This window comes from Prosopis cineraria, unplaced genomic scaffold (genome assembly GCF_029017545.1).
Source record: "Prosopis cineraria cultivar Desert tree isolate PC_DT_omini unplaced genomic scaffold, ASM2901754v1 PC12, whole genome shotgun sequence".
Classification (NCBI taxonomy): Eukaryota; Viridiplantae; Streptophyta; class Magnoliopsida; order Fabales; family Fabaceae; genus Prosopis; species Prosopis cineraria.
In genome coordinates, this window is record NW_026555343.1 from 12,585,126 (window position 1) to 12,600,319 (window position 15,194).

Below are 15,194 nucleotides of genomic sequence, written 5' to 3' on the forward strand. Positions count from 1 at the left end.
CAAATACTGGTTAGTCCTTTAGGGGACGTGGCAAAGGTGGTTGTACTAGTTATGGAGGTAGGGGTCACTTTGGTTGAAGAGGTCATGGTGGATGTTCCTCTTATTCTGACCTGTACTGTCATTTGTGTGAACGATATGGCCATAATGTGCACATGTGTTATCATAGATTTGATCACTCTTGTCAGGCTCCACCTCCTCCTTCTCTTATCGAGGCTTATCACAACTACAGTACTGTTGCTCTCAATGATGCTTGGTATTTTGACACTGGAGCAACCAATTATATGACCGATGATCTCTCCAACCTCAACCTCTAGTCTGAACCATACAAAGGTTGTGACCAAGTTCATACCACTGATGGTTCCACTCTTCCCATAGCTCATCATGGAGCAGGCAAATTCTCTACTTCTTCTTGCAATTTTTTCTTATCTGATTTACTTCATGTTCCTTCTTCTAACAAAAATCTTGTCTCTATTTGTCATTTCTGTTTTAACAATAGCATTTATTTTAAATTTTATCCTTCTTATTTTCTTATTAAGGACATGCGTACCAAGAAACTTCTCTTTCACGGGCCAACAAATAATTATCTCTACCCTTCTTGAATTGCTCTTACTGTTTGTCTTGGAGTTAAAGCATCTAAAGATCGATGGCATTCTAGACTTGATCATCCATCTTTTAGGACTGTTCAGCACATTTTAGCAAAATATTCTCTCCCTTACTCCACTTCTGTATTGTTTTCATCATGTTTTTCTTGTAATATATCTAAAAACCATATACTGCCTCATCCCACTTCTTCTCATCATTCTCCTACCCCTTTGTTTCTTGTTTTTTCAGATGTATGGGGTCCATCCCCTGTTTTGTCTTCTAAAGGTAATCGGTATTATGTTTCCTTTGTTGATGACTTCACTAAATATACTTGGTTTTATCCACTTCACTTTCCTCTGTTTTTCAATTATTCAAAACCCAAGTTGAAAATCTTTTCTAGACTAAAATAAAATTTCTTCAGATAGATAGAGGTGGTGAATTTAAAGCCTTACATTCTATTCTTCAATCACATGGCATTATTCATAGCATTTCTTGTTCTTACTCTCACGCTCAAAATGATACTGTTGAACGAAAGCATCATCATATCACTGAATGTGGTCTCGCTCTTTTAACACATGTTTCTCTTCCTTAAAAATTTTGGGTCCATGCTTTTTCTTCTGTTATTTATCTCATCAATCATTTGCCTTCACCATCTCTTAAATACAAGTCTCCATATCAATTATTATTTCATCATTCTCCTGATTACTCCTTCCTTAAGATTTTTAGTTGTGCTTGTTGGCGTAATTTATGGCCTTATGTCCGTCACAAGTTGGAGCCTTGCTCTGTGCTTTGCATTTTTTTGGCTATGCCAGTAATTATCATGGGTAGTATTGCTTTAACCCTAAGACAAGTCGTATCTATATCTCCCGAGATGTTATTTTTGATGAAACCATTTTCCCTGCTCCTCAATTATTTTCTTTAAATTTTTCTAGCCCAAATCCTTCCTATACTATATTACCTAATCTCACTTCTTGGCCTAATTCTCGTTAGCCTTCTTCTCATTCTCGGCCCATTAATTCTCCTTCTTCTTCAAGCCCAATTCTTCCTCTACCGAGTCCACTTACCAGATCCATTTCTTCCCCTACCTGGTCCAACTCTTTTTCGGATTCTCCTAACCCTTTTTCAGCCTCGTCTCCTTCTCATCCTTACTCATCACTGTCTGCGTCTCCCTCTATCACTGTTGTGTCTGCTCCGTCGCCTGCTCCTCCTCTATCTCCTCCTCGTATGGTCACACGTGTTCAGACCCATTCTCTCAAGCTTAAACAATTTATCAATGGTACTATTAGATGGCCCCCTCCGAAAGCCTTTACCACCACAGTTAGCTTGAATCTTGATACACCTACCTCTACCGCATTTGCTCTCAAAATTCATGAATATTATGATGCCATGAACACTGGCTTCATGCTCTTCATTCTACTTAGGCATGGTTCTTGTTCCTCCACCATCCAAGCGATCGATTATTGGTTGTAAATGGGTCTTTCGCAAGAAATTTCATCCTGATGGAATGCTAGATAAGTACAAGGCGAGATTGGTTGCTAAGGGTTTTCATCAAATACAAGGTATTGATTTTCATGACATTTTTTCTCCTGTAATTAGGCCTACAACGATTTGGCTAATATTATCATTGGCTGTCATTGGCGATTGGCCTATTAAACAAATTGATATTCAAAATGCTTTTCTTCATGGTTTTCTTGAGGAGGAAATTTACATGAAACAACCTCCTGGTTGTCATCATCCACAATATCCTCACTATGTTTGCAAGTTTAATCAGTTTATTTATGGCTTAAAGAAAGCTCTAAGAGCTTGGTTTTTCTCGTCTACACAATTGCTTGACTCAGCTTGGTTTTATTCCATCTAAGTCTAATTCATCTTTGTGTTTTCATCAGACTGCTACCTCAGCTATTTATATTCTAATTTATGTTGATGATAGATTGATCATTGGGTCTGATTCTTCGTCCATATCAAATTTCATCTCTCTTCTGGGCAAGCTTTTTCCTATCAAAAATCTAGGTGATTTACATTTTTTTCTTGGTATAGAGGTTACTTTTACATTTCAAGGTCTTTTTTTATCTCAACATAAATATATATTTGATCTGCTCCAAAAGACCAATATGCTACATTGTAAGCCTATGTGTATACCCATGGCTTCTGGCACTAAGTTATCTATCCATGATGGCAATAGTTTTTCTTACATTACTCTTTATAGAAGTGTTGTGGGTAGTCTACAATATCTTTCTTTTACTCAACCAAACATCTCTCATGCTGTTAACAAAGTCTGTTAATTTTTGCACTTACCTAAAGATACTCATTGGACTGCTGTTAAATGCGTATTGTGTTATTTAAAATGTACTGCTGATTATGGTCTTTTAATATGCAAGTCACCTTTATCTTCTCTTATTGCCTTCTCTGATACTGATTGGGCTGGCTGTCCTGATGATAGAAGATCAACTGGTGGTTTTTGTGTTTTCTTTGGTCAGAATCTCATTTCTTGGTCTGCTTGAAAAAAACAAACTGTGGCTAGATCCTGTACAGAGGTAGAGTATCGTTCTTTAGCTTTGGCTACCTGTGAATTAATCTGGCTTCAATCTCTCCTTAAAGAATTGGTTATTTTTTGGTCCACTGCTCCCACTCTTTGCTGTGATAATATTGGCGCTACTTATTTATCTGCCAATCTAGTTATGCATGCTAGAACCAAACACATTGAGTCGGATTTTCATTGTGTCAGAGAAAGAGTTGCTGCCAAGACTCTCAACATCACCTTTTTATCTTCTTAAGACCAATTAGCTGATCTTTTCACTAAGCCTTTGCCTGCTCCTCGTTTTGCTATGTTGCGCTCAAGCCTCACTATTAGTCCCTTACGTTCAGCTTGACGAGGGCTGTTAGAGTAAAAAGGCCCAGATATGCTAAGCCCAATTACATTGGGTCCATTTCTTGTTTTCATTATACAGCTTGTTTCTATTCTTATCAATTTTTCTTATTTTAGAATATTCCTAGGGCTACTTGTATCATTTTCCTCTCACTTGTAGCACCGTTCACTCATTCTTGCACTCTATTTATATTGCTATGAATTGTTCACTGTAATGTATCAAGAATATTCATCAATACTAGTGGCTGTCACCTTTTCTATATTTTAACAGGTTTCATATTTTAATTCATAAGATATTTTATAAAATATTATCAATAACTATTGCGTTTATTTTAAAAATATTTCTAATAAGTAAAAAAATTAATTAACCCCAATCAATTTAATTCATTCCTTATTAAAGGAGTTAATTGTAATTAAAAAATGTATATTTGAAAAAATAAAAAATATTTTAGTGGAATTAACTAATTATATCAATTTATATGAGTTAGTTAAAAAATTTATAATATTAAATAGAGGAAATAATAAAGTAAATGCTATAACCAAAAAAACATTGGAGCCACGGGTTCTATAGCTATGGGTCCATATTAATAAATTTTAATAAGAAAATAACAGGAACACTAAAAATGATTTTAAAAAATGGAGTTCATGTGTCTGTCAAATATATCATCAAATTATGAATTATGACCTTTTTGTTAGAATGTTGTTAGCTAGTATATATTCACAACAAAACATTCACTTAATTGGCTTCTATAATAATTTTGTATGTCTTCATATCAGCTTTTATGTGCAAATGAAATTCACAGCAAAACATTTGTCTTCCGTAATGATAGTTGAGCAAATTTTAGAGAGCAAATTTTGTTAGACTATTGTTGTTAGCCAGGATTCACCAACTTAGTAATTTTTCTTACTCAATTATGTTTTCATCTTCAACTCATCTGAGTTTATTCAGAATTTCTCCTCATAAAATTATGTATAATTACTATTAGAATCTTTAGCTTGAAGGGTATTTTTAGTTGTTGAATAATAACAATGCAATGCAACCTAACTCAAAAGTTCGTACAAATTGTTTCTTTGGGCCTAACTTCATTAGCTTTTGGAAGAAAAAGCCATTTGCCTGCAACTTCTATTATATCTATTCCAATTTAAATAGGCAATATTTTTATTGGACGAATGACAATAAAATCTTAAAAATTAAAATTTATGATACTTAAATCCCTAATAAGATTTTCAAAAAATAAATTGTAAATATTGATTCGAACGGTTGCAAACAAAAATTCTAATTACAAATTGAGAGTTATATTTAAAATTTATTTATCTTATTTGCAGTTAGATCTCTTAAATTTATGTTTGTCTTAATCAATATTTATAATTAATTTTTTTAAAAAATTGTTAAGGACCTCACTGTAAAAAATTCATTGTTTTGAAGTTCTATTATCATTCTCTCTTTTCTATTCCAATTCCAATCTAGCACCTTCTTCGTAAAAAGAACAAATATATCAACTAGTTACAACCTTCCTTTTCAACAAATTGAACAATTTGTTTGCTTTTTTTTTCCCCCCTTTAATTTATTTAGCTAAAGAGCTTGGTATTAATAGTCTGAAATTATAAGTAGGATTGAACCCCCAACTTTTCACTTACGCAAGACCTTTTATGCAACTAGACTATATATGAGACTATTTAACAATTATGTTTATCTAACCAAATCTAAGGAATTTCCAAATATATGTATATATATATTGCTTGCATATCTACCAGGCTATTAGCCACCACGACCAATTAAAAAAATATTATGATTTGTTGTATGACAAAGATTATGCCCACATATGTTTTATGTTTTGTTTGGATGTACACATGGATGAATCCAGAAACCAATGCATGAGGGGGCAAAAATTGAAAACTACTTAAAATATGGGGGATCAACACTAATTTTTATATTTTTTAACAAGTAAAATAAAAATGTTTTTAAGAAATTCGAAGGGACCAATGAAATCGGGAGGGAGCATCCCCCTTACATACGTCTCTGGATGTCCAAGAATTTGAAATTGGATTTTAACTAAGTTTTCATTTGAATACATAAAAGTCTATCCAAATCGATGTTGATGTTGTTGTTGTTATTGTTATTGTTATTTTTTTTTGTAATTTCAAATTTTTCCTAGACCCTAATTATTTAAAATTTCAGTTATTATGTGTTCACATTGAGGAGTCTCACAAGTTTAGTGAGGTGTATATGTGTGAGAGGCTTTCAAAATAGCCTTTTGATATGATCTCTATCTTTACCCTTTTGTTTTCTTCATATTTTCACTATCAGCCTGCCTTTGTTATTTTCACTTCTCCTCTAATCTCTTATCCTCGTCTCTCTTCAATTGAAAAACAAATGTATAAAGCTCATGACTTTCAATATTCTATTTATGCAATTTAAATCTCATCTCATTTCTTTTTTACCTCTAAAAATTTTTTACTCCATCTAAACAAAAAATTTTATATACATGGATTTAAATGTGAAAGTTTAAAATTTAAAATTTTAATCTAAAATTCAAATTCAAATCCACTAAAGTACTTTACACTATTGTAATAATAACATTGGGAAACCTAGCACTAGTAAAAACTAGAGTCCTTCAACGTAATTTTGATGTCAATAAACAAAAGAATACAACTAATTAAATTATAATCACAACATTTATACTAGTCTCTCTCTCTCTCTCTCATTTCTCAAGCCTCACTCTTCCTTATTTGCTCTCTCTCTCTCTCTCTCTCTCTCTCTCACATTTCTCAAGCCTTACTCTTCCTTATCTACTTAAGCTTTGAAGAATACTCATTGTCGCTGGTGGCCATGCCCGGGTTGCACTACATTCGAGTTGATCAAACTAACTTCCACACCTTAGAGCCAAAAAAGGTGAGAAAAATTACTAATTTTTTATTATTTGTATGTTAAAAGATGGGTTTAAACAAAAGTAATCCAAAGGATCATTCATCCTAAAGGGAAGGAATGACATCCTGATCATTGCTATTGGGAAAAAAGAGCATCTTGAATGTATTAGGGGATTCAGATTAGGGGTGAGCATAAGAGATGTATTTGGACCACCTCGTCAATGCCATCCTTCAGGACTCACGACTAGGGAGGAGCTAAATGCTATATTAGCTTAATCAAGGGCTGAGGCAAGGGCAGAGATTAAGGCTACTCTTAAAGCCAAGTTGCAAAAGATGAAGGAAGAAAGGGAGCAACATTGTTACACTTCCTTTAGAGGATGAACCTGCTCCTAAGAGTAACTATGTTGTTTGTATGTGGAGGATCTAAATAAACGCTTATTAGCATGCGGTCGCATCTATGAGGGGTCAAAATACCACTTCCATAAAGTTTAAGAAGATGTTATGAAGGTCATCATTGAGGGATGAAAATTAATGATACTCCTATCCTGTTGTCCACTGATGAGATCAAAACAGTGAAAGATGCCAATGGCACTTTTTGCTTATGGCCAAAGAGGCTTATTAGGAAGCCTCAAGACTCGATAACAAATTTTATTAATTGTAACGATTTCTTTATATTTAAGTATATTTTACTAACTTTTTTGTTTAACAAGAAACCCTATCATCTAATAAAGTAGGTCGAAAGCCCAATTGTTGAGCTAAGTTTGTGAGACTGATTTATCCTGATTGCATGTGGTGGATCATTTCCACTTAGGTATTCTATAGCGGTTCCTGAACTTGCTAGCATAAACAACTATGAAATTTTTATAGAGAATGAAGATCTATGTTGGATTATCATTGATATTGACCTAATTATGGCGAAAATTCAAATTAAAATGATGTAAGTGTCTTGTAAATTTAAATGAAATTTAAAAATTCAACTCTTGAAATTAACTTGTTTTCATTTTCATAGGTTTTAACATCAATTGTTGGTTTTTTTCAGGCAAAGACAAATAATACAAATTCCTTCACTTGTGGTACATTAATGATAAGGAGACCACTAAAGAGGCAAAAGGAGACATACATGAACTAGAGGCTCAATGAAGGCGCAAGAAGTGTTACTTTTCCATATTTCTCAATCTATAAGTAAATATGTTTGAATTTATTTGTAATGGTATCGAATATCTACTTAAGTCACTTTATTTTTTAGGAGAATTATATTAAAGTCTGATACAAGAAAATTAATTACTGCAAAGTCTATTGACAATTAGAGTAAACTGTATTGACAACACAATCAATTATCGATGCAATTTAGTTCAATTGTCAATAGATCTTGTAGTAATTAATTCCTTGTGTAGGACCTATTCGTAATTATCCCTTATTTTTTTTGTAGTGCATATTGGCAATTGATAGTATTTTCTATGAAGAGCAATTCTATCCTTTTTTTTTGCTCTCTGTATTATAAATTCAATCTGATAATGAAGAAGTCTTGTGAGTAGTAAGTGTGCTTAAAAAGTCTTATAATACATTTTTCTTTATGATTAAGTTACTAACTATATTGATGATAAGGCTACAAGGATTGGCCAGCAAGTCCAGTTAGGCAAGGCCCCACGTGATGCAAAAGATCCTATATAGACAACACCAAAAGTAAGTAGTATATGTTTTTATTTTATGTAATTTTGATGATAGCGTTTCTTTGAATATAATTTTTACAATGTTGTGTTATTTTACAGAGTTGTTGGCAAGCCCCTACTAATTTGTGCGGCTTTTATGTGTTGAGACATGCATACAATATCATCATGGTTGGTTTGACTAAGTTCACTGAGGAGGTAAATCTAATTTTAGATGTTATCTATTTTTTTTCTTGGAATTTCTAAGTTAATTTCCTTGTCCCTAATCTTCTTAGATGTTCAATGATCTGTCTCCATTTTCAAATTCAAAGATCCATCAAATTAGATAACATTGGGAACTCTTCATGTCAGCCCTTCATAATAATCATCCTTTCGAAGAGTGAGTTGTGTAATTTTGTAATTGTAGAAAACATTGGTATATATAGTTGTATGTAGGATAGTTAAGTTGACTATTTGTGTTTTCTTTGTTAGGAATTGTACAAAATTTGCAATTCATTTTATTTGAATAATATTTGATTGTATTGAATTTTGTCTGGTCGTCTAGATGTTGGAATATTTGATTATAATGCAAGTTTTAAATTGCAACCTACTATGGTTGAGGTAAATGAAAGAAACGAGAACCTTGTTTTTTTTTTCAAACTACATTATTTACATCAGTTATGGCCATAACTAATGTAAATATCTATACATCTACACTAGTTATGTCCATAACCAGTGTTATCTATACACCCACACTGGTTAATGTTGAACCTTGATTTTGATGATTACAAAATAGAGAAGACTTTATTTTTGCAAAGATACTAATATGTGTTAATGGCAATTAAGAGTATTGGTCTATATGTTTAATCTCTGACTCCCTATTCCCTTGTGTCATCTTATCCAAAGCTTAAATTTATTATCGAGATAAGTATTTGATTATCTCAAATCTTTTCTTGATTATATCTTGGTTTTTGAAAATGCTTTAGCTTGAATCAAATTATGCTATTAATATTTATGTTTTGAATTAAGAGTTTTAGATGTATTTGGTTTTAACACTTAATCAGTATTTTCTCTATATTTCTTAATATATAAATCCTATTAATGTGAAACTTCATTCATTTGAAAATAGACTTGAACATCTTCCCAAAGAACTTAATTTCGTTCAAAATGGATTTCATATAAAATATATATGATTTTTCAAAGTTAACTGTTGAAGCTTCCTGTTCCCTGTAAAACGTCCTTGACCTTTGCTCACCTTTTTGATCATATCTCTCAAAATACTTTGAATTTTCGAGTGAATCTGATTTCTTTGGAAACTAGACATCCATAGATTTTCAACGATATGTCATTTGTCTAATTTTAACTCAAAATGAAAGAGTTATGACTGTTACAAATTGACAAATATTATTCCATAACTGTGCCTGCAATTCCGGTGTAAACCATATAATTCTTCCTTATTCTTGTACAAAGCCCTTTATACCGGTATAAACCTTTATTTTTGAGTTTAGTCTTATCTTATACCCGTGTAAAGCACTCTTATACTAGTACAAAAGATCTCTTAACATATAATCTCACTTATTTCGATATAAACATCATTTTTCATGCTCTGTTTTTTGTGTTTGTTTACGAACTCTTCGAAACTCATTCAATATCAGTTCTTTTCAGTTTTTTTTGAGTTGTGTTAACCTTATAATACTTCTAAAATCATTTAAACACAACTTTGGCTGGATTAAACTCTTAATGATGATTTTTCATTATCCCCTGTTACTATATTATCAAGAAACTTAGAAGCTTAATCTGTATTTGATCTAATTGAGTTTCTTTTTAAAGATTAAGCATTTAACTTGATTTTAATTTCTTAGGACTATTTCTAATTTCCAACAAGTGTTTCAACTACTCTTAGAATCAAACAATCCGTAGTCTAAAAGTGTCTGTGTGTTTTCCATTCCACGTTTTTATTCTCTTCTTATTCTAAGTGTTGTGTTAACATTCTTACATATTTTAAAATTCTTTTTAACACAACTTTGGGTTGGATTAAGCATTTATCAATTCTTACAAATTCTTTTCACTCATATATTAACGTAGCACTTCTTTTCATATGAGTTTTTGCCTATACTGGTACAATAATGAAGATTTATGCTTTGTTTTTTCAATCTCTATTTTGTGCAAATTGAAGCTCACTCGTTTTGAATCTCTTTCATAATCTAAGTGATGGGATCTCATATTCTTCCATCTAGAAGTCTTCTAAACTCATTCTCAGGTCAATTTATACTTTTACTCCTTCCTTTATTTTTCTCTATACTTGAATAGCATTCTTTCTTCTAGTTTTCATCTCAATGGTAATTTTGTCAGAATATTAAGTGCATATAGCCATTACTTTTCTTAAGTCGCCGAAAACAAGCAACTCTGCCGTAAAGCAAATTTTATCATCTTATTCTCAAAGAAACACAAGAGAAGAAGAACGACACTCAAACGGCTAATTACATGAGTCTAACAGATTTATCCTCAGCATCAACTATAAATATGACTCATTTATGAAGCGGACACCGAGAAGTGATTTTACAAAATATGCAATCTTATATAACCAACTTCCTGCTTCGATATTTATTGTCTTTGTGAGCTTCATTGATTGTAAATTTTCTTTTTAAGATAGACTTTAACAATAGTAGTTCATTTTTGAATTTACTCTGTTTATCTTATTTTTCATATACAAAATAGAGGAATTTAAGCTCGTGGAGCTTAAGAAAATTTTTGATCACCTTTGTAAGGGGAGAATTTCAAACTTAGTAAGAAGTCTGTACTGTATTGTGGCAAATAAGAGCCCAATTTAATCTTAATGAATATAGTGAAAAATCTCAAGAGTGCCTTAAGGATTGGATATAGGCTCAAGTGGATAAAGTTGAACCAGGATAAACTCTTCGTGTGAAGCTTCTCTTCTCTTCACCCAGCCTTGTTTGGTGATATTGTTTCTTACTTATCTTTAATTCTGCATTATTTGAATTAAATTTTAATTAGCCCAGTTCACCCCCCTCTTGGACAGTTTTACAGTTAATTATGTCCGTAACTCGTGTTAATAGAGGTGTAAATAGGTTAGGCTGAGTTAGACTTTGGCTAAATAGGCCTAAGCCTGTATGGTAAGCTAGAGGTCTGAGCCTAGCCTGACCTAAAAACCTACTTAAAACCAAACTTTTTAAATAAGCTCTCATTTTAGTTTTATAAGTCTCAAATATACCTTAGAACTATTAGTATATTATATATAATTTGATTTATCAATTACAATATATAATAATTAAAAGGACTTACCAACTACTAATATAATACAATAATAAAGTAATAACATTAAAATTAATATATAAGTCTAATTTGATTGAAAACATAACTGGAAACAAAGAAGAATTGATTGATTAAAAATCCAATGGTGAAATTAATGTGCATGTGATATATTACGTAATGTGTGTGTGTGTGTGTGTGTGTGTGTGTGTGTGTGTGTGTGTAATACTAAATAGGCCACCTTGTTGGACTCAGGCTAGGATTTGAAAAAATAAGTTTGGCCTATTTAACTAAATAAATCTAATTAAAGGCCTGAACCTGAGCTAAGTTTATTTAGTAAATAGGTTGGGTTGGGTCTAAAATAGGTCAAGGCGTAAACTTTTGATAGGAGTTTGGCCTATTCGTACCACTACCAGTATAGATAACCATATATCTACATTGGTTATTGGAAAGTAACTGGTGTAGATAAAGAAATTTTGAAAAAAAAATCATATTTCCTTGCTAGTTATCTACACCGGTTATAAAACCAGTTTAGATAAGCTATTTTAACTGGTGTAGATTAACCTGTTTGTACTGGTGAATTTATGTCTTATTTACGTTAGAATTCTTATATTTAGGTACATCTTAATATTTATAACTGATTTTTCAAAAAAATTTATCAAGGACCTACTTGTAAAAAATTCATTGTCTTGGGTTTTCATTGTTATTCTCCCTTTTCTATTCCAATTCCAATGTTGTGCCTTCTTCTTCTTAAAATGAACCGATATATCTCCTACTTCCAATCTTCCTCTTCACCAAATTGAACAATTTGTTTGCTTTTTATTTTTTTTAAATTTATTTAGCTAGAGATCCTAGTACTAATAGCCTAAGTTATAAGAGTGATTGAACTCCCAACCTCTTACTTACACTAAAGCATTTATGTAATTAGACTATAAAACTACTAACAATAATGTTTATCTAACCAAATCCGAAGAATTTCCCCCCCTTTTTTTTGCTTTGGCATCCGATACTTTCAAGACTATTAGCCACCACAACTAATCCGATCTAGAATTCTGAATGGTGATCATTAGGTGTTACCAAACATGTTAAGGCATTACTTACACTATAATTATTCTATATTTTCTTTGCCGTACCTAACATTTCAACGCTCCATGATGATATGTTTGTTTGAATTGACAAAACCAGGGAAGAAGAATTAAAGCAAGCAAGCGACTTATAAAAATACGAATCACATGATTAATTAAATTTCATCATTTTCACACATGCCCATCCATTATTACCATTATTATTAAGACCACTCACACAAGACCCATGGCGATCATGCCTCTCACGTAGTACCTCCCATAGTCTGCACCAGAACTTTTCCACACTCGAACAGTCTAGAAGAAAGACCTAGCTGCTTCTATACGGCAAAGATTATTATTTGTTGTATGACAAAGATTATGCCTGACATCTTTTATGTTGTGTTTCGACCCATAAGAATTTGGATTTAGATTTGATTTAATTTTTCCATTTAGTCCATGTTTTATTTTTTTAATTTTAAATTCCCTCTAGATTTTAATTATTTAAAATTTCAGCTACTCCGCATCATGAATCCCATATCGAGAAGTCTTACAAATTTATTGGGATTTATAAGTGTGAGAAATTCTTAAACTAATTTTTTAAGTTGAGCTCTTCCTTTATCCTACTATTCTTTTCATGGTTTTACTATTGGTGTGCCTTTGTTATTGATCACCTTGTCCTCGCCTCTCATTGATTGAAAAGCAAATGTATAAAGCTCATGACTTTAATTTCAATATTCCATTTATGCAATTTAACTCTCAGCTTGTTTCTTTTTTCGTCCTTAAACTTTTTTACACTACTCGAATAAAAAATTTTAAATATAAGAATTTTAAATTTAATATTTTAATCTAAAATTCAAATTTAAACCCATTGAAGTACCTTAAACTATTGTAATAATTTCAGGAAATGCCAATAATAACATGTGGGGAAGCACTAGTAAAAACTAGAGACCTTGAACGTAATTTTGATGTTTACACTCTTTTAACAGGCCAAGAGAGCCCAATGAACAAAAGAATACAGCCAATTAAATTGTAATAACAACATTTACAGGGCTAGGGGCATTAATGTGCCATTCTTTAATGCCCTTTGTATTGCTTCAACTTTCCAATTTTATTTTTTATTTTTCTTTGGATCATTAGCTTCTATATAAAATAAAAGACATTTGGATATTTTGATGTTCAAAAATGGTGAAGATTTTTATTTTTTGTAATTTTTTAAAGAAAAATATCACAAATACAGCCTTTTATTTTTGAAAAATCATAAAAAATGCAAATCTTCACCATTTTGGGATATCAAAATATTCAAATATTTTTTTATTTTATGTAGAAGCCAATAATTCAAAGAAAAATAAAAAATGAAATTGAAAAATTGGAACATTATAAGAGTGATTAGAGAAGAGCACATTAGAGACCCCTAACCCACATTTACACCAGTTTCATCTCTCTCATTCTCAGGCCTCACTCTTCCTTATCCGCTTAAGCTTTGAAGAATACTCCTCACCGCCGCCGGCCATGCCCCGCTTCCGGCTCGGTCGAACCGAAATCCCACACGTTGGAGCCCACAAGGAGAGGAAAATTAAGCTTGGCTTTAGCTCCACGCATCTCATAAGCTGCTCTGTCATAAGCAATAGCTGCATCCTCAGCTGTATCAAAAGTTCCGAGCCAAACCCTAGCGCCGTTTTTAGCCGGATCTCTGATCTCTGCTGCGTATTTCCCCCAAGGCCGCCTCCTAACACCCCGGTAGCACCGCTCAACTGGAGGTGCGTTACCCTCAAGCGCCACTGCAGCATCTGCACTGATATTGTTATTAATGGTGGAAACATCAGGAACTACTAGTTCGCTGATGCAATGACTGTCATACATTGAGCTCTGGCCGTGCAATGAGATGTCGTCGGAAAGTGTTGCTGGAGAAGATGGAGGCAGCTGGTCGGTCATTTCGTTGCCGAGAAGGTGCTGCCTGATTGCTGCTAATGTGGAAGAATGTTGAGGATAAGAGAGATAATTGAATCCGGACATGTATGATTCGCTGAAATGCTTAATCATGGATCTTGTTGAAGAGGATTGTGTGCTTTTATGAATCGATGAAGATGATAAAGTTGTCGGTGTTGTCGGCGGAGGGTGGATTTATAGACTGGTACGTTGAAAAAAAAAAACCCCTAGCCACTTTGTATTTCGTTGAAGCTTCTTCTTCCCACGTTTTGGTTGAATTCAAGATTTCAAATACACGTACAAATTAACTCACGTGATAAATTAATATGTATGCATGTGGATTAATGCATTTATTAAAAAAAAAAAGACGGCCACGGAGAGCAAAGTGCTTTGGTCAATTATTAGGGTTTGAATTTCAGTTCTTTTGTATATAACAATTTAGTTAAAAAAAAATTTACATATTACTCTCAATATCTCCGGAGAGATATTTTCTACTGTCGGTGAAGACTGAAGCCTACCCCTTATATGTATAAAAAATAGTTTTTTTGATAAAATACTTATAAAAATAATAATAATATTATTATTATTAAAAAACTTCAACGAGTTGCATTATTCATGAGCTAGGAACAATATGACTTATTTTTAAGACTTTATATTATATAGAGGTGACAACAATATTTTTTTTAAAAAAATGGTGTTCAATTTTTAACAATGAATATTTAACTCAATCCAAATGAAGGAAACTTGAACGATTTAAATTTCATTTCAAGAATGAAGATGGCCTGGCGTATATACATATTCCGAAGATGGCGGCGGCTAATGAGATTTTTTAATTCTGTTAAATTAATAATTAAAATATGAGTTATTTAAATTTCTTGTGAATAAACCATACTTTCCAGTCGTATCTCCTATATATGAGATGTTTTTAAATGAGCACTCGTACGAATTAAGAAATGTGCTTGAAATTAGTTA

The 15,194-nt window shown here is 32.3% G+C and overlaps 1 protein-coding gene across 1 annotated transcript; it reads right to left on the bottom strand.

The window, feature by feature from the left end:
- Positions 1 to 13,747: 13,747 nt before the first annotated feature.
- LOC129287662 (ethylene-responsive transcription factor 13-like) lies at positions 13,748 to 14,360 on the bottom strand. Its single transcript, XM_054923884.1, has one exon. It carries the CDS (start codon positions 14,334 to 14,336, stop codon positions 13,791 to 13,793), a length of 546 nt encoding a protein of 181 aa, XP_054779859.1. The 5' UTR covers positions 14,337 to 14,360; the 3' UTR covers positions 13,748 to 13,790.
- Positions 14,361 to 15,194: the final 834 nt, after the last annotated feature.